At 39.8% G+C, this 23948-nt stretch overlaps 1 protein-coding gene across 2 annotated transcripts in view; it reads left to right on the top strand.

Moving 5' to 3' along the window:
• INO80 (INO80 complex subunit) overlaps window positions 1–23948 on the top strand; it is a 62051-nt gene that overhangs the window by 10387 nt on the left and 27716 nt on the right. For both annotated transcript variants that reach the window (XM_009999568.1, XM_009999567.1), the window contains exons 10-24: window positions 174–241; window positions 574–783; window positions 1379–1459; window positions 2648–2743; window positions 5252–5311; window positions 5912–6054; window positions 9034–9118; window positions 9616–9733; window positions 11114–11199; window positions 12149–12316; window positions 12750–12883; window positions 13652–13719; window positions 15156–15249; window positions 16421–16598; window positions 22703–22843. In XM_009999568.1, the coding sequence (XP_009997870.1) occupies window positions 174–241; window positions 574–783; window positions 1379–1459; window positions 2648–2743; window positions 5252–5311; window positions 5912–6054; window positions 9034–9118; window positions 9616–9733; window positions 11114–11199; window positions 12149–12316; window positions 12750–12883; window positions 13652–13719; window positions 15156–15249; window positions 16421–16598; window positions 22703–22843 (1730 nt within the window). The remainder of the gene's footprint in view (window positions 1–173; window positions 242–573; window positions 784–1378; window positions 1460–2647; window positions 2744–5251; window positions 5312–5911; window positions 6055–9033; window positions 9119–9615; window positions 9734–11113; window positions 11200–12148; window positions 12317–12749; window positions 12884–13651; window positions 13720–15155; window positions 15250–16420; window positions 16599–22702; window positions 22844–23948) is intronic.

The raw sequence follows: 23948 nt of genomic DNA, 5'->3' as shown, positions 1-23948 counted from the left end.
CTGCAATCCTTCCTGTGCGCCGTTTTGAAATTTGCACATTACTGTGTAAACTTGCTATTTCAAGCACAAAAACTTTCCCTGTAAGGAGCATTGCTGTAATTACTGGAATTTACCTGTGTGTTGATTTCAGAGGGTACTGCTGCAGAGCTCTAACATGCAGATGTTGTTTTCAGATAGTAACTATTACAAGGCCCAAGCTTTGAAGAATGCTGAGGATGCTTACCAGATTCATCAGGCCCGGGTATGTATTTTTTGGATCCATGAAGTAGAAGAGAAAGCAGACTAATTGGTAAAGGCCACAGAACCAGGATCTTTCATAGCAGCCAATCAAGTAGGTTTATATAATCCTAGGTGCCAGATTTGAATTTAATTCCATTGCCACTTTTCTGTATAAAAATAACCAAAACAGGTAGAAAACCAAAGTATAAAGATTTGGACTGTAGGACCAGGCTTATTTTTTCTCAGTTTCTGGCAGACTGTGTCTTTATATGAAGTGTACAGCCTTTTATTCTGTCATTTCTTGATAAATTAACACGTTCATCATCTTATGCATACTTTCCTCTTCCTGTTTAGACCAGATCATTTGATGAAGATGCAAAAGAAAGCCGGGCAGCTGCATTACGGGCTGCTAACAAGTCTGGTACTGGCTTTGGAGAGAGCTACAGTTTAGCAAACCCATCTATCCGGGCAGGAGAGGATATTCCACAGCCTACTATTTTCAATGGAAAACTGAAAGGTTATCAACTGAAAGGCATGAATTGGCTGGCCAACCTGTATGAGCAGGTATCTTAGTACATCTTGCAGATTTTTACAACTTCTAGGATTATTTAAATCTTAGGGTAAACTTGGTAAAAAAAATAAATGAATCAATGCTTGAAAAATACACTGTGTATAGTAAATATGCAATGTCTTTAGAAGAAAGGAAAATACTATGTAAGCCACCTATCAGGAATCTTGATTATTAGAAAATGACAACTTTGAATGGGACACTAGGTTCAAGATTTGTTATGTGTATGTTTGTACAACTGTTATCACTTAGATTGTACACTGAGGAAAGTTTTGCTGCTCAGAGATGCCTGTTGTTTTGGGCTTTCATGAGCTGATAAACTGCAGGCAGCCTTGTCCTTGTGGGCATACCCACCCAGTTGATGGTGTAATCACAAGGTGCAGACTGACTGAGGAAAAAAATCAGCCCAAGAATTGGGTGGAAGTGCAGCTGAGATATAATTTATCTCTTAATAGAAAATGTAAGAGACAGTAAGGTGTTTCAGAGTTACACTAGGGCTGCTCCACCTAAATTTGGTTATAACTGTTGTACTCCTGTGTGCATTTAAAAGTAGTAAGGTGATACGTTTTCATTTATGGATCTTTTGTGCAGGGCATCAATGGAATCCTGGCAGATGAAATGGGTCTGGGTAAAACAGTACAAAGTATTGCTCTCCTTGCACATCTGGCTGAGGTAGGTGGATTATAGCTTATTCTTGGTCATTACACATTATGAATATGCATACTTTTTATACATTTAAGATTAATTCTAGATTATAAAGCTTAAATGTCTTTAAAAGATATATTAGCTATGGCATTTCCCTTTGTTCTAAAGCTAATCCTTTGAAAGTATGTGTGTGTGTAGGTCCCTGTGTGTGTATGTATTTATAAATAAAACCTGAATTTTTGTTTATTCAGAAAGCAGATATATTTTCACTTTCACTTTATGTGAAAGCCTGATAAGAGTTGTAGACTTAATGGTTCACTGACTATACAAAGTAGAGAGACTTGTAGAAATGAAGCCCAGGTTATGATCTTCCTGGCAATTGGTGTGGATTTCCATATTTGTGAGGGTTTTTCAGGAAGCATAGTTATTCTTTTGGGCTAGGAAGAAAACCCCAAAAAACAGGAACTCTTAATTTTTTATGAAGAAATGGCTAGCTTTATGTAAAAAGAAAAGTCTTGATTGGCATCCAGCTACTTAAATAGGAGATACCAGCCATGTGATGCTGAGAACAGAACTAGTTGTAGTAGTGACCAGGTGACAGTTCTGTGCATTTGTGTTCCTTTTGATTACCCATTTGTTCACTGGCACCATGAGCCATAATAGTGGAAGAGTGTGCAGAGCCACGTGCTCTTGAGCTCATCTGTAGGGAAGGGATAACATAACTGTGTCTCCCTATTGCACTGCAGCTGGAGAGTTTTTGGAAGGCTTTTACTTTTTCTAACTGTCTGTTCTGCAGGCTAGATTGTAACTATCAATGCACTAATGACTCAGCTTTGTTATTTACCAGAGGGCATTCTGATGTGACAAGCAAAGCTTGCCAGAGCCACTGGAAGTTCTTTTCCTCCCCAAAATGACAGGGGCTGTTAGTAATGTGATGGTGGCAACTTTCAGAAACAAAGGAGCGAGACAGATGAAAACAGTGGTGGTTGTTCTAGTTTGCCGTTATGAAATAAGTCCTAGTTAAACATTAGATCTGCTCTGTTTGATTCTTTATCACCCTGCTGTGCTGGGAGGAAGTTTTGTAATGTTGCACACAGTTGCCTCTCTTACGTAGCCACTGTTATGTAGTACAGTTGTAAAACTGAATCGAACTGTCTCCATGTTCCTTCACCTTAATTAATTTCTGGGTGTCTTTTTTTAATGTGTATATTTCAGAGAGAGAACATCTGGGGACCTTTTTTAATAATTTCACCTGCTTCTACTCTGAACAACTGGCACCAGGAGTTTGCCAGATTTGTACCTAAATTTAAGGTAATAATCATATATATTTCTGATTTTTCAAATGCAGACTGTTTTGTTCTCCTGCCACATCTGGATGCCTAATTACCTTGGAATTTGAAACTCTGTAATAGGCCTAGTTTTGATCTTTTTCCCATAATTGTGTTTGATTTTTTTCTTCTGGAATGTTTAGTTATCTAGGGCTTAAAAATGTTCTTAATTGAATTGTATCATTTTCATTTTGCATCAGCTTGAAGATATCTTCTCAGTGAGGAATTGAAGTGGGGCAGGGACTGGATGTTCAGTTCTATTGTGTGGGCCTGGCAGCAGATATAAGAATAATATTTCAGTCTTTAGGGCTAGAGTGGTGTTTTCAGTAATTTGTATCAACTTGGTAAGATTAAGATTGTATGTGAACAAAACTTAACTCTAAACAGTTCAGAGGGAGAGAGAATGCAGTTGTTACTACAGGAAAATTAAAGGACCATGGACATACAACTAGTAAGCAAGAAAAAGGAGAGAAGTAAGGCACAAATAGATAAGAGCAAAAAGATTGGAAGAAAATAAATGGAGTTCTTCAGTTCTGTATTGTAAAAACATACTATGCTAGAAAGCAAGGAACAATCAGTGACTGAAAAACAATCTGCTTACCTCTTTCCCAGTGGAAAACATTGGAGTGTTGCAAAAGAAGATTTAAAAAGAATGCATACTGCTGAAACAGTGCTGAAGTTTTAGAATTAAAGATAGACAAAAATGTCAGAAGTTTGGAGTTACATCTGCCAAGAGGAATAGATAATGGTTTAAATGTTTGAGTTGTTAACCTAGTAACCTTTGATCAGTTTTTCTAAACATCTGATTTTCTTTTTTGCAGAGAACATAAGAACAGTAAAAAACACTTAGTTATAAGTAACCATTATTCCAGCAGCATCCAAGCTGGTTGTTTGAATCTCTTGGCTACTTGATAAGGTGGAGGAAAACACTTAGAAGTGAATATATATGAAATATGAAATATAGCCAGATACCTTGCTCTGCAGATGCCTGACAGGACCATATGTTGGTTATAGTCATGTATAGTTTGAGGTATCTGTATGAGGAGAAGTTGTGCTAAAACATAGTTCAATACTGGATAATTCAACTGACTTATATTTTGGGATTAATTTGTATTACTGAGACTTCAAAGAAACTGATGAAGAAATAGAAGTGCTTAAGTTAGTGAAGAGTTACTTTAAAAAAAAAAAAGATAATTTCTATATTTGCATAGCCCATAAAAACAGAAACCCTGATGAAAACCCCAGGAACGTAAAACATGAGAGCAGTTGGCTGTTCTACCTAGTTGCTTTCTCATTTCCTTTAATCAGTTCATTGTACAATATAGGCAAGCGACTGTTTGTGCTTTCTCCTTATCATGAATGTAATGCAGAAGAAGTTTTAAAAATACAGTCAGTGTGTTTGGTAATTATCCCTTTTTTGCTTTAAAAAAATATAAATCTACCGTAATCTAACTGTTCTTCAAGTTTATTGTGTAATAATGTTTACTTCATCCTTGAAACAGAACAGAACTGAATTCTTTATAAACTTTTAATTGTTAAGTTTGCAATTATCCTCTGTCTTTTGTTCCTGCTTTTAACCATACAGAACTGTTAGTCAATTATGCTTGTAGTAAATCACAGTGAACTAATTTATTCAGGTCCACGGCAGAATATGTAAACTAAAAGGCAAATCACTTTTTTTGTTAGTCTGATGCTTTTTCACTAGCATCCTTATTTTAGAACAGTTGAGAGAATATTCAGCTAAAGGCATTTTGTAGTTTGGAGCGTGTCAGTTGAAGGATGGAGATGTTGAAGACCTTCCACAGGCTCAGCAGCCAGCTCTTTTCCTCACTTTCAGTTTGGGTGGCGTGTAGTCCTTCCCTCAGACAGAAGATGGCAGTGCAGTGTAATTAACCAGTAACTGGATTCGCTGCGCTGCAAAGATCTGTGCTGACTGATGGGACACCTGAAGTTCTGAGCTATAAATTAATTAACAGATTTCTCTGGACGTAGTGCTTACTTTTAAAAATTATTATATTAAATATTTCCAGGCCATATGTTTGAACTTGATCTGATTTTGAACTGATTTGTGGGACAGTTCTGAAATAGAAAACCAATGGGACAAACAGGAATATAAAACAGGAGAACAAGGTCACTCGTCCTGTGGGGTTAGCTGTGACTGCTGAGGGCAGACCTCTTTCTGCCATAAGCAAAGTATCATTTTCAATTTTTAGAAAAACCTGACTAGAGGTGTAACATGCTACTGGGCATTTTGAGATTCTCACCATAGCTTGATCTAGTCTTTGTACTAGGCACACCTTGGCTTGGAATGCTCTAAGTAATTTTAAGTGCTTTCTGATTTTTCTCTGTGTTAAGAGAGATTATTTCCCTTTTTTGTTGTTCTGGAGAAACATGTCTGTCTTTTTCATTTTGTAGAGTACATAGCATAAAATTCTAGAGCAGGTATATCTTTATTTAAAACTAATGTCTTTTTACTTTTGTACTGTTCCAGGTGCTACCTTATTGGGGAAATCCACACGATAGAAAGGTGATCAGGAAGTTCTGGAGTCAGGTAATACCAGTGTGCTTTCCCCATTTTTGTTATTTGTGAAGAACAAACCAGAAACTGTTGCTATTCGAAAGTGATGTGCAGATATGGAGTTCTGTTTCTTGATACATGTAGCAACATTTTCAGTAAGATAATGAGGTAGAAGGCTTCTCAGGTGCTGGAGAGTGATACAGTACAGGGCAATTCAGGGCAGTATGGAGTTTAGTTGCAGAAACTAGAGCCTTGTAAATAAAGGAGGAACTTTCAGTGTCAAGAGCTGTCTATTCTCTTCGAGTAGCCTAACTCAGGATGGCCAAGTCTGGCATCCCTGTGGGCCTCTGAGAATGTTCCTGATTTAACAACCATATTTTACAGGGTTCGGTGCCTACGTTTTGTCTGGCACATTGAGAAGCATCTGAAATTGTTCAGGGACTAATGGGCTGAAGTCCAGATTCACCAGTTAAATAACCATGCTGTGATTAATTTAAAAAGTCAGTTGGGGAAAAATGCAGTAATAATGAGAGAAGATTATGAAATAAAATTCTGAAATTACTGTATACAGAAGTGACTCTTCACAATGTATGTACATTATGTGAACATTTGTTTCTTATTTTGTGATTATAGAAGACATTGTATACTCAGGATGCTCCTTTCCACGTGGTGATTACCAGTTATCAGCTAGTAGTACAGGATGTGAAGTATTTCCAACGAGTTAAGTGGCAATACATGGTGTTGGATGAAGCACAAGCACTCAAGAGTAGTTCCAGGTAATACATTAACTGGAAGGAAAATCTTCCCTCTGTATCAACCTCTTGAAGGAATATGAGGAAAACATCAAGATTACACAAATCAGTAGAAGTTAAAATTGACACATATAAGACCCTTTAAATGTCTAACCTGGTCATGGATTTGACAGATGGACCACTCGGTGGCTAAGAGATTGGCTGGATGGCCACACCCAGAGAGTTGTGGTCAGTGGCTCAATGTCCAAAAGGAGGCAGGTGACAAGTGATGTCCCTCAGGGGTATTTGGACCAGTGCTGTTTAACATAGAATCACAGAATATTTGGAGTTGGAAGGGACCTTAAAGATCATCGAGTTCCAACTCCCCTGCATGGACAGGGACACCTCCCACTAGAACAGGCTGCTCAGAGCCCCATCCAACCTGCCCTTGGAACACCTCCAGGGGTGGAGCCCAGACAACATCTCTGGGCAACCTGTTCCAGTGTCTCACCACCCTTACAGAGAAGAATTTCTGCCTGATCTCCAACCTGAATCTCTCTCCTGTCAGCTTAAACCCATTACCCCTTGTCCTCTCACTGCAAGCCCCTGTAAAAAGACCCTCCCCAGCCTTCCTGCAAGCCCCCTTCAGGTACTGGAAGGCCACTATGAGGTCCCCCTGGAGCCTTCTCCTCTTCAGGCTGAACAACCCCAACTCCCTCAGCCTGTCCTCATAGGAGAGGTGCTCCAGCCCTTGGGTCATTTTTGTGGCCCTTCTCTGGACACGTTCCAACAGGTCCACACCTTTCTTGTGCTGGGGGCACCAGAGCTGGATGCAGTGTTCTAGGTGAGGTCTCACCAGGGCAGAGTAGAGGGGCAGAATCACCTCTCTCAATCCATTGGCCACACTTCTTTTGATACACTCCAGAATGGAGTTGGCCTTCTGGGCTGCAAATGCACATTGGTGGCTCATGTCCAGCTTTTCAACCACTAGCACCCCCAGGTCCTTTTCCACAAGGCTGCTCTCAAATGTGACCTCCCCTAGCCTGTGTTCATACCTGTGGTTACCTCAGCCCAGGTGCAGGACCGTGCACTTGGCCTTGTTGAAACTCATGAGGTTCAGCTGGGCTCTCTTCTCTAGCTTGTCCAGGTCTCTTTGTAGGACATATGGACAGTGGGGTTGAGTGTATCCTCAGCAAATTTGCTGATGATACCAAGATGTGTAATGTGGTTGACACCCTAGAGGGAAGGGATGCCATCCAGGCTGGAGAGGTGGGCCAGTGCCAACTTCATGAAGTTCAACAAGGCCAAGTGCACGGTCCTGCACCTGGGTCAGTGCAATGCCAGGCACAAATACAGGCTGGGGCAAGAATGGCTGGAGAGCAGCCCTGAGGAGAAGGACTTGGGGGTGGTAGTTGATGAGAAGTTCGACATGAACCACCAGTGTGTGCTGGAGCCCAGAGAGCAACTGCATCCTGGGCTGCATCAAAAGAAGTGTGGCCAGCAGGGCCAGGGAGGTGATTCTGCCCTTCTGCTCTGCTCTGGTCAGACCCCACCTGGAATACTGTGTTCAGCTCTGGTGCCCTCAGCACAAAAAAGATACAGACCTGTTGGAAAGTGTCCAGAGAAAGGCCACTGAGATGATCAAAGGCCTGGAGCACCTCTGCTGTGAAGACAGGCTGAGGGAGCTGGGGCTGTTCAGCCTGAAGAAGAGAAGGCTCCGGGGAGACCTTATAGCAGACTTCCAGTACTTGAAAGAGGCCTCCAGGAAAGCTGGGGAGGGGCTTTTCCTCAGAGAAGGTAGTGATAGGACACAGGCTAATGGTTTTAAACTGAGAGAGGGGAGATTTAGGTTAGATATCAGAAAGAAGTTCTTTACTCTAAGGGTGGTGAGGAACTGGGATGGGTTGCCCAGGGAGGTTGTTGATGCTCCATCCCTGGAGGTTTTTAAGGCCAAGTTGGACGAGGTTTTTTGCAACCTGGCCTAGTGGTAGGGTTCCCTGCTCATGGTAGGGGGGTTGGAACTTGATGATCTTTGAGGTCTCTTCCAACCTTAATGATCCTATGATTCTAACCTAGTTAGGTATCTGTATAACTCAGTGACACTGGGTTGATCCACCAGCTTTTGCCTTTAGATTTTCCTTCTCTGAATATGTAAAATGAAATCTAAAAGTAATTGTGGAGCAGAAACTTACAATGCAGTACAGGACACTTAAACAAAACAGTGTGAAACACTGTTCAGCTTCTTTGCTGACTGCTCACAGAATTCTGCCCAGTGAAAAGTCTGTAGTCTTTAGTGTGTATTGCTTATATTGGCTCCTTTAAATACATTATTTAGATTCTTTTTTCAATGGCACTTCCAGACACAAATGAAGGTCAGAACCCTGTGAGTGCTGTTGGCTGCAACGAAGTGCAATCTTTGTCCAAAGACTCCGCGCCAGAAGTTTTTCTGGTTGTTTTCAAGTAATAGATTTGTCCATCTTTACTTCTGTAACTGCTTTCCCATAACCTTTGCCCAAGCTGCCACTGTACACAATTTGTTAAGATGCTTTAGATGCAGACTCATTCTGACTGAAGTCTTGTCTTTTCAGCATTCTTTGGAAACTGCCCCTCTAAGAGAATTGTAATGTATATAGCTCAGCACTCCCACTACTGTGGCCCATACACTTAGTGTTGTAAAAGCAAAAATTCATGACATTCTGACTTATGAAATATTTTTCTTTTGGGAAGTTAATTATTCTGATAATGAGATTTTATTAGCTTCCAAGCATTTGTATTAAAAATGAGTAAAAAGATACTTAAAAAATAAAATTTGAGTTATGCACATTTCTTTGTAATTTGTAAAAGGCTACTTCTTCCTGTAATTGTCTTTTGAAAGACTGGGGAGTAGCTGTGGTAGTTTTACCCAGTGACCTCCAAAAATAATTTGGAAAGATCCCTGGAAGCAACTGGTCTTATAATACTTGAAGTTTAAAATCCTTCTATAAAAAACAGTTTTAATGATTTTTTCCTCATTTTACTAATCAGTGTCCGTTGGAAGATTCTGCTGCAGTTCCAGTGTCGGAACAGATTGTTGTTGACTGGGACCCCAATCCAGAACACAATGGCTGAGGTATTTGGAAGCTCCTAGGAGTGGACTTTTCTTTATAACCAGAAATTCATGTGAACTGTTAAGAAACCTGTTGTGTTTGTGTGGGTGTGGGATCATGTTTGTAGCAAACAACTGGCAAACAAACTGGCTGGAATGAGCTCTGGGAGGGGAAAATTTGAAAGTGTCACACATTCAAATAAAAATAAAACTGAAGATACCTGATGGTTAGTAATACCTGAATTACAGGATGAAATCTAGTTCTTGGGTCTTTTCCTTCTGTTGGCTGACATAATTGTGCTGTGTTTGTCACTGCTTTCTAATGGCTTTTTGTTAAGTTGATATATCTGGCATTTGTCAGGTGGGGTGGGAAGAGAATGTGGCAGATTTTTCATTTAATTTTGCCACATCTCATGACCTAGTAAAGTGATTTTGCTCATAAAGGGATACAATGGTTTAAGATCCCCAGTTGCCTTGTCCACAATAGGGTGACTTGCTGATCTGCTGTTCTCTCCTTTCAGCTGTGGGCCCTGCTGCATTTTATCATGCCAACACTGTTTGATTCCCATGAAGAGTTCAATGAGTGGTTTTCTAAGGACATAGAGAGCCATGCAGAGAACAAATCTGCCATTGATGAGAGTGAGTACAGTGTGTAACTGCAGTAGTTTTTAATATAAAAACTTGTTGCCTTTTCCAACTACTAATTTGTAAACTTTATCTCTCTTTTGTATGAAAAATGTCTTCTAAAGCAAAGAATGCATAATGGGATTGGAATGCTGTGGATTATTGTCCACAGTTTATGTCAGAGCTTGTGTTTCTGACTGTAATATTGCATATGTAATGAATAGAAAAAAGTTTAGTGCAAATGTCTCCAGTCCTCCTTTCCAAACACAGGCAAAGAAATATTTTAAATATTTGTAAGTTTCTACAGAGCACATCACCTTAGAGATGTCCTGAGTGTTGCAAGTTCTAGTCATAAAAATTATGAACCCATGCACTAAACCTGTTTGAGCACCAGAAAAAAACCCCAAACATAAACATTCTTCTTAAAAAAGTAAAATCTTCACTGTAAGTTTTAGAGCATAATTATGTAGAAAAATCCAGCTTGGTAAAAGAGCTGATTTGTAACTGGAGTAGAAAACAGCACAGTTGGATCTTGTCACAGAAGTAAAGCTTTTAAGAGTTCTCAAATACCCAGAGCTTCATTTTTATAGCATATCATAAAGTTAAGTCAAAGTATGTAATGAATAGAAAAAAGTTTAGTGCAAATGTCTCCAGTCCTCCTTTCCAAACACAGGCAAAGAAATATTTTAAATATTTGTAAGTTTCTACAGAGCACATCACCTTAGAGATGTCCTGAGTGTTGCAAGTTCTAGACATAAAAATTATGACCCCATGCACTAAACCTGTTTGAGCACCAGAAAAAAACCCCAAACATAAACATTCTTCTTAAAAAAGTAAAATCTTCACTGTAAGTTTTAGAGCATAATTATGTAGAAAAATCCAGCTTGGTAAAAGAGCTGATTTGTAACTGGAGTAGAAAACAGCACAGTTGGATCTTGTCACAGAAGTAAAGCTTTTAAGAGTTCTCAAATACCCAGAGCTTCATTTTTATAGCATATCATAAAGTTATCAGTCAATGTAATATGCCCTAGTTTTGTGATGCTGTAATTTTGGGGGTGTAATAATCTCTTTTCATGAATTAGCAATGTCTTATCTGGAACTTTTCTTCTTCACTATTAGTGGGTGATAGATTTAAGCCTGTATTTCCAGCCCAGAGGAATACAGAACTCATAAAATGCTTTTGAAGTTCATTCTTTGTAGGAGATCTTTAGATTCATAAGGTAGACGGTGTAGCTTGGCACTGATTTAAACCAAGAAGAACAGCAGGGAAGTGCCAACTCTGGCTGCAATAATTCATATGGGGGAAATGGCTGAGCAGTAAGGGACTTAATTTGTAGTAGAATACATATTGTTTTCTTCTCTGGTGAACTAATTGTCCCTTCTTCCTCATTTCAGATCAGCTATCTCGCTTACACATGATCTTGAAGCCTTTCATGTTGAGAAGAATAAAGAAAGATGTGGAAAATGAGCTGTCAGATAAGGTGAGAAAAAAGCATTTCTCTGGAATGAATATTTCAACTTTGTTGTCATAGCTCTGTTTTTTGCAAACTTCCTTGTCAGTCTGCATGCCTGAAATGTCATTGTAGACCTTTCACAGACCTTCAGTTGCAGAAATCTCATTAGAAGTGAATGTAACTGAAGAACCCCTAATTGATCAACTTTTCTTCTAGGGGAAGCATTTTGTCAACAGTTAAAATTAAACATCTTTAAGGCTGATCAAGTTAAAAGAAATATCACTAATTGAAGTGAAGGAGATTGATATAGCAATGATCGGGTGATAAACATCTCCAGTTGCCTTTGTGAAGGATTTGGCATGAATTTAGGATTCTTTTGCTTGCTTGCAAAGACCAAGAAATGCATAGCAGCAACATAATACTGAACTCGCTAGTCTCTTGTTTTCTTGTGGATGTTGGCAATACTGGATGATCTTGTGGCCAATGTGTCCCCAGGTTTTAGGACCACTGGCTAAGAGATACCTGCTTTCTTTTGATGTGCGTATGAACTTCCCACAGACACTGTTGTTATGTGATGAACCTGCCATTATCATGAGCTCCTGACAGCTGTTTTAAGATTGATCTAAATGGCTAGCATATTAGCAGTAGGATAGTAGCACTGAGGTCAGATTTTAAGCTGATCAGCTGCAGATGTCATGTTTTCAGAACTTCTTGTGAATCTGTTTACTTAGTTGTGCACATATACTTTTAAAGGTCTGTCTCCTACATCATTATATTAGCCTTCCAAAACACACCAGTTAAGTGCTTCCCACATTGCATCCTGAAATAACAGACATGAATGCAGCAGCATATATACGTATGTTTTGAGAAAGTTATATTTCCTTCAAGATACATTTCTCTCTGCTTTGTATGTGCTGATATAGTCATCCTCCATTTCAGAGACAGAAAAGGGTAAATCTTTGTTACTGTTTTGCAGATTGAAATCCTTATGTACTGCCAGCAGACAAGTCGACAGAAGCTGTTGTACCAAGCTCTGAAAAACAAAATCTCTATTGATGACCTCCTGCAGTCCTCAATGGGCACTACTCAGCAAGCACAGACCACAACTAGTAGTCTCATGAATCTAGTCATGCAGTTCAGGAAGGTAATGCTATTTTAAATAATAATTTTTTAAAAGTATAATTAGCTCAGAACTAAAATACAGCTTCTAGAAAGCACCATATTAAAAAAATCTGGTGTAGGCAAGGAAATTTGCATGCAGTTCAGTTGCTTCTGATACAGTGTAGCATGAGGTTGGGGTAGAAGATCTTTAGCCAAATGATGCATGCATTTGCTAGTTGGTTTTGTTCCGAATTGGTTGTTGACGGAAATAATTCACTTGGGAAGAAGAGGCAATAGCTGCCGTGTGAATAGGAAAGGTTATGATGCAGTATTCAAGTTTGAGTCGATAAATAACTGTGACATACTAATAAATAGCAAAGTTTTAGTGATCAGTAGCCATAGTTGATTTGGGATGTAAATGCTGCATCAAACTAAATTAATTCCTCCAAGTGTCTGAGATGCTGTCTTTCTTCTAGGTGTGCAATCACCCGGAGCTGTTTGAGCGACAAGAAACGTGGTCTCCATTTCACATCTCCCTAAAGCCATACCAGATTTCAAAGTTCATCTACCGTCATGGACAGATCAGGGTCTTTAACCACTCACGGGACAGGCAAGCCTACTCCTTTTCCAGTTTAGCATATTTAGTGTCATTACTTAGACTTATTTTAGCTTTGTAAGTGCTAATTAACTCCCTTACCTGATGTACTTAAATGACATTGGCCGGGCGATGCATGCCTTGTTTTCCTTCATTCATTCAACTGTTAAGCATCTGGTATCTGATGCTCTTTCCTGGTGGTATCGTGATGATCAGATATCCCTTAAATTGAATAAGAAAGTCAGGAAGAGGAATTCAGAGTTGTTGCTGATGATGTGTAATGGAATTAAGCTTCAAGAGTTTTTAGAAACAATCCCCAACTGGTTTCCCTTCAGTAAGTTTTCATGTTTAAGGAAGCTATCAGTGTCTATTGTAACCTGGTATATCATGAACATCTGCAAGTGCCTGGACAGCTTTTAGTGATTACCTTGGATGAATAGAAATTGCCTGCGTGCAGTTTACAGTTTTCTCTGACAGTGGCAATTTCTGATTTATTTTGTTTGTGTTTGGTCATGAGGAGTGCTCAGGGCAGAGAAAGCCATGGTTGAAGATGAAACTGTTCTACAGCACAAAATGCAATTCCAGAGCAATGGTGTGTCTCAATGTCAAATTAGCAGTAGTGCATGTGGACTGATGATGCTTTTCTTTTAACTGCCATGCATTTCCAGATATCCAGAGTTCTGAAATATTTCAGATGAAGAATTGAACGGTTACTCTGCTTTTTATGCTGATTGTGTGATTGAATGTTGTATGTGTTAGTGATTCTGTTTTTGTTGTTTTCAGGTGGTTAAGGATTTTACTTTCGCCATTTGCACCAGACCACATCCAGCAGTCTCTCTTCCATAGGAAGGGTAGGTATACAGTCCTGGGAAGCAAGTTTGGTTGCACACTTGCATGTGATATTGTAATATGTCTTATTTAGGGGGAAGGACTAGGAGGACAGTCCTCTGATGTAATCTGATTAGATCTTAGAATTCTGTTAGCATTTGTACTTGTAAATGTATTTCATTTGCTTGAGGAGAAAAGCTGGAAGCAGATGGAAGAATTACTTATGGACAACCTGTTTTTTAGTCCCTGCTTAATCCTAGTGCAGTCTCTTTTTCCATTCCTCTTTGTTTTAACTTACTTCAGGGGATAATGCTGCCATTTTAGTCTAATGTGAATTTTTCACAGATGCATTTCAAGTCATTCTGTCTTGTGTGGTAAACTGCTAACTTCTCTCTCAAGTAAAAAGTAAATGAGATGCAAGTGACCCAGGTTCTAGTCAATGAGCCAAAAAAATCACATAAACCGATTAAACTGACAAGTACCATTTATGATTATACATTATTTATATTTTTGCTAAAAAGAGATAACTAGATTGCTCAGCTGGGATGGGAAAATTTTGGGGAGGAAAAATACCCAAGAGTATACTGGCTGCATTACTATGCTGAAATCTGTTAGCACAGACCTGCTCAGCTGTGCAAAATGCTTTTCAAATGAGAAGAACCAGAGGCAGCTACAGGAGTCTGCACTTGTCTGTAACTTCTGTATGTCTTGCTGATTATTTTGGTCTCCGTTTCAATGTTCATAATAAGCTTTTTCATGGGGACCCATTTTTGGCATACCATAGAAGGAAAATACTTTTGGGAATATAATCTTTGTTAAGAAGTTAGATAATAAAAAGCTATGGATGGTATTGAGGATACTCAGTGCACATGGGTGGACCCAAAAGGCTTTTTTTTGTAAGCAGTAGAACCTATCTCTGCTGCTCCCCACCCTTTCACTGCAATGTACCCATCATCCTCTCCATAGCTGTTGCATTCCTATCCCCATACTCACATTCCCCTCTCAGTTCCTGCATCACCTTCCAGCCTTTTTGACTGGCTGGCTGACAGAGAAGGCACATGTTTGGCAGCTGCCCTGAGGTATCCTTCTCCTGATCATCTGCCTCGCATACCCCTGTTTGGATTCACAGACATGAACACTGCCTGTTGATTCCTAGTAAGCAAAAGTAATGTCCTTACTGCCTGCATGGTTTTCTGGCTTAGGACATACTTGTCTTTCTTGGTAAACAGCATTCTCTTGCCCAGGCTGGAAAATGAACTTGTACTTTGATTCAGGCATCAGCAATTAAGTTTTCAGTATTTCTAAAAGATCTAGGTTAAATTAGGATCTCCTGTTTATTCACCTAGATTTGTTGCATGTCAGATAATGTGTGTCTTGAGTTGATGAAGTAAGCTTACTGTTTTCAGTTGTGAGTGTTGGTGAAATGTGTCGGCCTAACTTCAGTATTTCTGTGACATAGGTGTCAATGAAGAAAGCTGTTTTTCTTTCCTCCGGTTTATTGATGTCTCTCCAGTGGAAATGGCAAACCTCATGAATCAGGGACATTTAGCCAGGTGAGGACAACTTCCCCCTGCTCCCCCCACCCCTTTTTAGTAATTACAGGAAAAGCACAGGTGATACTAGATTTCTCTGTAAACTTACAGGTTTTTTTCTCTGGCAGGGGGGTTGGACTGAATGATCTTTCGAGGTACCTTCCAACCCCTAAGATTCTGTGATTTTTATAATATTATCAATTGTCTATCATTATCAAATATTACAGCAACTTCTACAGTATTCCCCCAGGTATAGGACACCATTATACAAGGCAATCTTTATACCTCTGTCAAAAGAAAACTTCTGTTAAAAAGATTTGACATTGTAAATACACAAGACAGTCAAAGAGCAACAAGAGAGTTTGTGTAGGATCACACTGGGTTGCTGTTGTTATCAAGTGCAAAATGTAGACTCTGAAGGCCAGTTAATTGCTGTTCTTACCAGTTGCTCTTCAGTGTGTTTTAACATATATGGAATAAACTTCTTCTGTGATAGTTTTTCTTCAGCTCCAAGCCATACTGTCTACCTTCCACATGTCCTGTTTTTAATATAGAATGGAATTCCAAGCCATATGCTTAGGATCATGGATTTTTAGAACCATGAACCATGTCTTGGAAAGCAAAGTCATCTGTTTAAGTTACAGTGTACTCTGCAGTTAGACAGTGGCAGTAAGAAATATGAGACTAAAAGCAAGTCTTCATTCATAAAGTTGTTTTGCTTAGGGCTTTGTAAGTGTAATATTCTTTTATTGTTATTTTGGACTACTGTTTCTTGTCTGTGTTTCAGTAACATAATAAAAGTTTCTCTTGACCTGTCTGAATGATTTTTATGATAAATTCTGTGTTCATTATGCAGGTTGTTATAAATAATTGGTGTATGGAGCAGTTTATAGAGAAGTCAGAGTAAAATTTTTATTAATAGTGAATAACTCGGGCTCCACCATTTTATATGAAGTGCTTCACAGTTTATTCTGATATAATAATTTAGATTCAGTTAAGATACCTTAGAAAACATTAAAATAAGTGTAATATAATTGTAAAGTGTCTAGCAAAAATTACTTACTTTAAGTCAAGGCACTGTAAGCCTGAAAGTCTAAAAAAGGTTTGTATCAAATACAGTTACATTGTAAATACAGTCAAGCCTTTATTTCAGAAAGCAGTGAATAAACATATCTCCTGTGTTTTGTTTCAGATGGTTAGCTCTTTTCCTGTCTCTGAAAGCATCCTATAGGCTCCATCACAGGCGCTCCTGGATGGAGACAGAATGGGAGAAACAGCAGGGGTCACGTTGTTTGAGGAACAGGGATTTCTTGCTTGATGTAGATTTCCCACTGTCTTTCCCAAACTTGCACAGCTGCACTTTGCTGCAGGTAAGCAAAATTTTACTGTGGAGACAGTAGCAAATCCTCATCCTTTCCATCCTTATAAAACAGATGAAAACAAGACTTGGAAGCAGGATGACTTTTATTAGCTGCTTTTTTAGATATAGGTAATAAAGTTCAGAGTGCTGAACAGAAACATAGTTTGACTGCTACCTTCCTCCTATGTGGTGACACCTTTCAAAACTAGCTATAAAAAATACATTAGTTGAATTAAAAGTAATTCAAATATTACTGGAGCAACAGAACTAGACTGTGATTTGTGATAGACTAGATTTGTGAGGGATGGATTCTACTTGTAAGCTTAAGAATTTTGTAATGTTTTCTTACATGTGAGATGTTTGTTTTCTGGATGAAACCAACTTTTCTCAGATTCACTACATTGTTACAGCAACTGGAGAAGGCAGAGACTTCACCCTCCTAGTGTTTTCAGAGTTGGTGGGCAGGCATTATCCATGGTGTCTTTCTCCTCTGAAATTTGCTTCTGCTGCTGGTAGATTTAAAAAGTGTTAATCTTATTGTGTAATGCAAGGTCATTTTCTCTAAATCATTTGCCTGGCATGTGTGTGAAAGTTTTGTCTTTCTGTGACTAAAATGCTGTTGATTTCCTGAGTTAGGTTATAACTCCATTGATTCATTTCACTGGGAAGTAAGTTCACAGAAGTGCTCACACAGAGTCAGGAGAGCATCTTAGGGCAGTTAGCAGATATGCATTACAAAAATCTTTTCTGAAGCAGTGAGATTGTGCCAAATTTCTCTAGGGAATATTGCTTCTGTTCATGAGTATGGAAGGGGAAAGGAGATAGCCAGAATTCAATTGAATAGCGTGTAGAGGAAGTTGAAATTGAAGATGCATAAGCAGTAGGAAACCAACCTCGGGCTTGGTGTCATGTTTTGCAGAGTTAACAGCAAAGCCAACAAAATGAGTCCTCCTCGTTATCAAACAAAGAGCAGGCCAACTGAGTGTGTGTGCTGGTTAACCCTGGCTGTGCTGGTGTTTGATATTCCATGTTTCCGTGCCTAGCTTCATTTTTTCCAAATAATTCCTGTTCTTTGAGGTTGCCATTACTTTTGTCTCATTGCTGTGACTGGTAGAACTAGTGACTGGTTTAAGTAATACCTTTTACACAGAAAACAGCAAGCTGAGGAACAAAGTTCATTAGTGTGTGCAATAAAGTGCATTTGTGATAACCCCAGTAAATCTAAAGGAAGTTTAGACCTGCAATTATAAAAGATTCTTTAGAGCTGTTTTCTGACCTGCATATTAGATAAACTTACCACCTAAAGTAACTTTAAAATAAGCTACATTTGCAGTATTTTGTTTGCAAGCTTGCATATAGAGCATCTGTTCATGGCTTGGATGCGCATTCGCTTCGCTGGACAAAAAACTGGTTGGACGACCGGGTCCAAAGAGTTGTGTTCAGTGGAGTTACATCCAGCTGGGGCTGGTCACGAGTGATGTGCCTCAGGGCCCAGTGCTGGGGCTGATCTTGTTTCACGTCTTTACTGATGATTTGGATGAAGGGATTGAGTGCACCCTCAGTAAGTTTGCAGGTGACAGGGGGTGTCGATCTTCTTGAGGGTAGGGAGGCTCTGCAGAGGGATCTGGAGAGGCTTGACCAAGGCCAATGGAACCAGTTTCAATAAGGACACATGTTGGGTCCTGCACTTGGGCCACAACAACCCCAGCAGTGCTACGGGCTTGGGGAGGAGTGGCTGGATAGTTATCCAGAGGAAAAGGACCTGGGAGTGCTGAGTGACAGCTGGATGAACATGAGCCAGCTGTGTGCCCAGGGGGCCAAGAGGGCCAACACCATCCTGGCCTGCATTAGGAAAAGTGTGACCAGCAGGACCAGGGAGGTGATCCTGCCTCTCTGCTTGGAATTGGTGCAGCTGCACCTCAAGCACCGTGTGCAGTTTTGGGCACCACAGTATAGGAAGGACATGTTGGTGCTGGAGAGGGTGCAGAGAAGAGCAACCAGGCTGTTTAGGGGTCTGAAGAAGAGGTCTTACGAGGAGAGGCTGAGGGAGCTGCGGCTGCTCAGCCTGGAGAAGAGGAGGCTGAGGGGAGACCTCATTGCTCTCTACAACTACTTGAAAGGAGGTAGATAAGGTGCTTTGCGAGATGGTTTTAGAGCTCGTGGTTGGACTTGATGATCTTGAAGGTCTTTTCCAACCTTAATCATTCTATGATCTCTAAATAACCTCATACTCCAAACCAAAGGGAGAGTTGAAAAACAAGCTGCCCTTTTTACATGTCTGTCTTTTAACAGCATGCATCACTGAGAGTATTAACTCACGTTTTTATCTTAGCCCAATTTTGAGAAACTTTCAGTGTTAAATTCCCCAAGGCTTCCTCTAGGGCTTCATAATATAGTAACATGTAGGGAGTGAGGAGGGGGAGAAACAGGAAAAAGGAAGTGGTATAAATCTGGAAAGGCTTTTCTTAACTGCTCAGATCAGCATTCCTGATGTAAGAGACAAACTGAAAATAAGTCAGTAGACCCAAAAAGCCCGCATTTATTTTTAATGAGTCTTTCTGAATTTGAGGTAACATCTCTCTAAAGATAGTACAAGTTTCTTCATGTAAACACAGAAATCCTTTGCAGTGAGAGGTCTCTTCATTTCTCTCACTCTGCACCTCCACAACGTGTGTATTAATTTGTATACATTGATTTAAACTAATATAAAATCTGATCTGTGGAGATGCACCCTTCTGAAGTTGCAGCAGGGGAGGTTTAGATTGGACATCAGGAAGAATTTATATACTGAGAGTGGTCAGGCACTGGAACAGGCTGCCCAGGGAGGTGGTTGCGTCAGCGTCCTTGGAGGTATTCAAGAAACATGTAGATGTGGCACTTCAGGGTATGCTCTAGTGACCAAGGTTGTGGGGGTTTTGTGGGTGTTTTTATGGTGGGGTGTGTTGTTTTTGTGGTGTGTATTTGGTTTTTTGTTTTGTTTTATTGTTAGCTTTTGTTTCCTTGTTTGGTTTGGGTTTTTTGTGTGTGTGTTGACAGTTGGATTGGTGATTTCAGAGGTCCATTCCAACCATGAAGATTCCTGATTCTGTCCTTTACTTTCCTAATTTTCTTTATATGAAAAAATTAGAAGTATTCTTGAGCTTAAGATGCTGGTAGCAATCATTCATATGTATGTGCAGCTCTGTTTGCAGTGTAGGAAAGCCTCTTTCGGCACTTACTTTGGATTGCATGATTGCAGTAGATGTGTACGTTTGTATTTTTTAATGATCCTCCCCTTTGCTTCTTGTCTTTTTCATACTAAGGTGTATGATCCATTTCAGAGCTGTGGCTGTGTTCAGTTCTGTAACCTTACCCTGGCTTTTCCGTGTATGTGACTGATGGGAAGTAGGTTTCTGCTGTCTCTCTTCTATCTGGTGTCTGCTTTGTTAATGAATATTTAATGTCTGCATGTGGCAGGGAATTCAAAGAGGGGTGTTTCTTGTGTGACCTGCGCATACTTTACACATGGGAAGCATGATGCTGAAAACTAGATTAACACCTGTTAACTATTTCTAATACTGTGTTTACACAAAAATAATAATTTCCTCTTCTTTTTGGTACCTTCTTGAAAGTTTTCCTTTATGTTTCTTCTAATTGGGCTGAAAGCATCTTCGGTGGCTTTTCAGTATTGGCTTCCACAAGAGAATTAAATAGCTGACTTGCATACGTTTGGAATTACAATTTGGTAGCTTCCTCTCTGTCCATTTCTTGTAATCTCACTTTCTAGGAAATAAAGTTAATGAACCCTTCTAACAGTCAGGCTGCAATCAGTTTGCCAGTGCTTGCTGTTGTAAGACTTAATGGAAACCTCTTGTGACTGCTTGCAATGCTGATTCCTCATGGTAAAATCAGCTGTGTGTCCAGTGACTGCCACAGGGGCAGGGAAGGCAGGGACTCTGAACTACAGCAGCTGTTCTGAGTCAGTCGAGCCCTTTCATTACTTCCAGTTACTCAGTCCTGCCTCTGTTGACATAGGTTTGCACATTCACAGCTTTGCATGAGCTGACTACAGAAAACTTCATCTCTTCATATCTGCTGAATTTGTTTTCTGATTAAATGTGTAGCTAGATACACTTGAGAGGAGTGCGACAGGTGATTAAACTGGCACAAGAAGTGTCAGAACTATGTCATGGGAAGGGATTCCCCTTTTTCAGCTGCAGTACTGGTGCTTTGTTGCCACCGTTTTCTGGTCCACAGAGGAGTAAGCCAGTGTTTGCATCCGTTGTCTGCAGCTGTGTCCTCCCAGCCATGTGTGGCCCACTCTGCTGTTTCAGCACACGGCCTGTTTTACCAGGTGGTGAAACAGATCACAAAACTAGCTTGGAGAGGGGCAAGGATTTGTTTTCATCTTGATCAGCATCTTAATGAATAGAGACGGCTAGGCCAACAAGGGGCTCTGCAGGGACAAGACTAAACATGTGAAGCAGTTGTTGCTTAAGCTAGCATTGCTGATAAAGAACTGCCAGCTGAGTAAGGGCCTGTTTTTTGGGATCACTTCACATTATCCAGTATGGCCTGAGCTTTGACCTGTGCTTTTTAGCCCTGCTGAGTGTCAGTGAAAGGCTATTGTCAGCTCTTTTGCTCTCACCTTTTATATAGAGGAGCAGATGTTGAGTCAAGAGTGTGAGCTTTCTTTTTGCCAGCTCCAGACCACGAGTCACACCGGTAGCAGCTGAAAGACCCACTTACGTGCTAGGATTGACTGATTGTACGTCTTAGGTGGTGCTAGCATGTATGTACAGTAAGACTGTTTTTCTCCCTTGTCAGCAAGTTCCAAATTATCTATGCATATTGCTCAGGGCATCTACATCTGGAAATGGAAAAGACCCAGAATGCATCGTCCATTATAGACTACTGCTGTGGGTGTTTTCTAGTATTTTTTGACATAGATAGAAATGCATATATACAGTATATGACATGATACACAATGTATGTGCTTCTATGATGTACCTTGTACTTCAAACAAGATTGGGAGGCTGTGTAAAATAAAAGTAGCGTGCAATTAATTCTGGTGCATTAGGAACTGGGGCAGAAGAATGCCAAAGCTTTAGATAGGGTTTACATTTTACTGCTAGAATTGTCAGGAGGGCACATTCTGTGATCCTATGGCAGTGAGAAGTATACCTTTTAATGCTTGATTTTTATTTTGTTGTTGTTATTGCTTGCTTCCTATAGTATGTGGAATCTGTATACTACAGGAAGCAGTTTTACCTAACAATATATAACAATTGGTCACCATAAATATAGAAAAGTCACAGCAAAAACTAAGGAACAAAAATGGTTTAGTCTCTAAGCATTTTATTTCATTGTCTGATGCAGATATTTAGAATAAAAAAGGGAATACAATAACTGATACAAGCAAAGATAATTCTTTGTGTAATTTTTCTGTATAGTGTTGAGCATCTCCAAAGAGCTTTCCTTTCTTTAAAATGCAGTGTCATCTCAACCCCCTGCTTTTGAGTCAATATATTTTTCTGTATCAAAAGGACATTAATACATCTGTGGCAAATTCCAGATTTTACACCTGGGTATGTTCATGCCTGTGAATAACCATGCTAGCACCTTGAAAATCTTCAAGATGAAATTCAGAGCCTTTTTGCACAGGAAAGGAAGAAAAAGGTTGGAAAAGAGGAAAGTCCAAAGATGCCAATTCAATCTCATTTGAGTCTTAATTATATTTTATCTGCCAAACTTCATTTCACCCATGCTTCAGAAACCATAAATGAGTAGCTACAAAGCAGCTTGAGAATCAGACCTACTAGAATATTCCCATGTTTCCTTCATTACGAAATCTAAAGTCAAAAGGTTCAAAGAAAGAAAAACTTGTTTCTGATTCCAAATCCACGTAAAGGCAAGTGCTGTTACAAGCTAATCTGATTTTAACCATTTTGGGATTTGAATGTTCTGATAATTACAGTACATACATGTACATTGTGGCTGCAGAAGATGTGTAGTTTCCTTTTTCAAAGAGAAATACTTGGTGAATGTCCTTAGTCTGCTCTCATGGGTGGTCACAAGATTTAAAAGGAGTTTTTCTTTCTAGACTTAGTAACTTCTCGATTTTCACTTTTTCAGAACCTTGTGTTCAGTAGCCACTGTAAAGCAGTGACTGGCTATTCAGATCATGTCATTCATCGAAGGAGATCAGCTACCTCATGTGTTCGGTGCTGCCAGGTGACTGAGCTGCCGTCCTTCCTGTGCATAGCCAGCCCACGGGTAAGTCCAAATTAGGTTGCAAATGATGTATTTTCCATTGTGTTTCAAATCTTGTTAGAATTGTGTCTTAGGAACTGAATGATCTATTGCTTTCTTTTGGTTGGGTAAAGCTGTTGTGAGGATATCCTTTTGCTGCTGTATTCAATAGTGGGTTTTTTCATAGGGGGAAGTGACTGTGATGTGTACTGAAGGGAAAAGGGAAGTTGTGAGATGCGCCCAGCAGAAGTTATTCTGGGATATGTAGATTTCACTTTCTCTCCTAACACCAAAAGCAGTAAAGTTACAGAAGAGGTTGTCAAGTAACTTATTCCCAAATAATCTAAGGGGCAGATGTGATAAGACAGAATTGGGTGATTTCTTGGTTGACTCTGCATGACAAAAGAGGGCTGAGAAGCAATGCGTCTCTGAAAAGGATGTTTATTTTCTGTCATAGAGTTAGTTTTTGTTCCAAAAAGGAAACACCAGGTTGCAATATATGAGGATTACTTGAGTTGGCATTTTCTAATTTCTGGATATTAAGTGGTACTCCTTGGGATTGTCCATCAGCTATTAACTGAAATTTGGAATTACTTTACCTGAAGTTTCCTGGACTGACACAAGAGACCTTCATAAGTCCATGGCTATTGCTTTCATTCCATGTTGTTGGATTGTGACAAAGCTGGACAAAATGTGCTTATATTAGCAGGCCATTCAGGTGCTATATTCTGTAGTAACTGTTGATGTTCCTACTTGTAGGCTTGATCAGATGGGGCCACATGCATTTATACATTGGTATTTGGAGAAGGGAGGGTAGCAAGTAACACTTCGTGCTCATTGCCCATGTGCTGCTGGTCAAGCTTGAATTCATCATGCCTTCAGCTCCAGGGGCCAGGAATCAAACTGAATTCTCAGTCACAACGTATTATCTGGTTCAAGAACAAACAATTTATTCTGAGAGTGCCTTGTGAAAACCACTTCTTCAGATTCCTTTGATATGTTGCCATTTTTCCTTAAATTTGCATTGCAGATGGGTATGTTGAATACTTCCTATACATTAGGAAGAGAGGATAGGGGCTCAGAAGGCTACATAGGAGGGGGAAGGGGAAGAGGAGAACAGAGCATATCT

The sequence above is a fragment of the Chaetura pelagica genome, unplaced genomic scaffold (assembly GCF_000747805.2).
Source record: "Chaetura pelagica isolate M959 unplaced genomic scaffold, ChaPel_1.0 scaffold55, whole genome shotgun sequence".
Taxonomy (NCBI): domain Eukaryota; kingdom Metazoa; phylum Chordata; class Aves; order Apodiformes; family Apodidae; genus Chaetura; species Chaetura pelagica.
The sequence above is the reverse complement of the archived record's forward strand: the minus strand, read 5'-3'. Positions and strand labels throughout refer to the sequence as shown.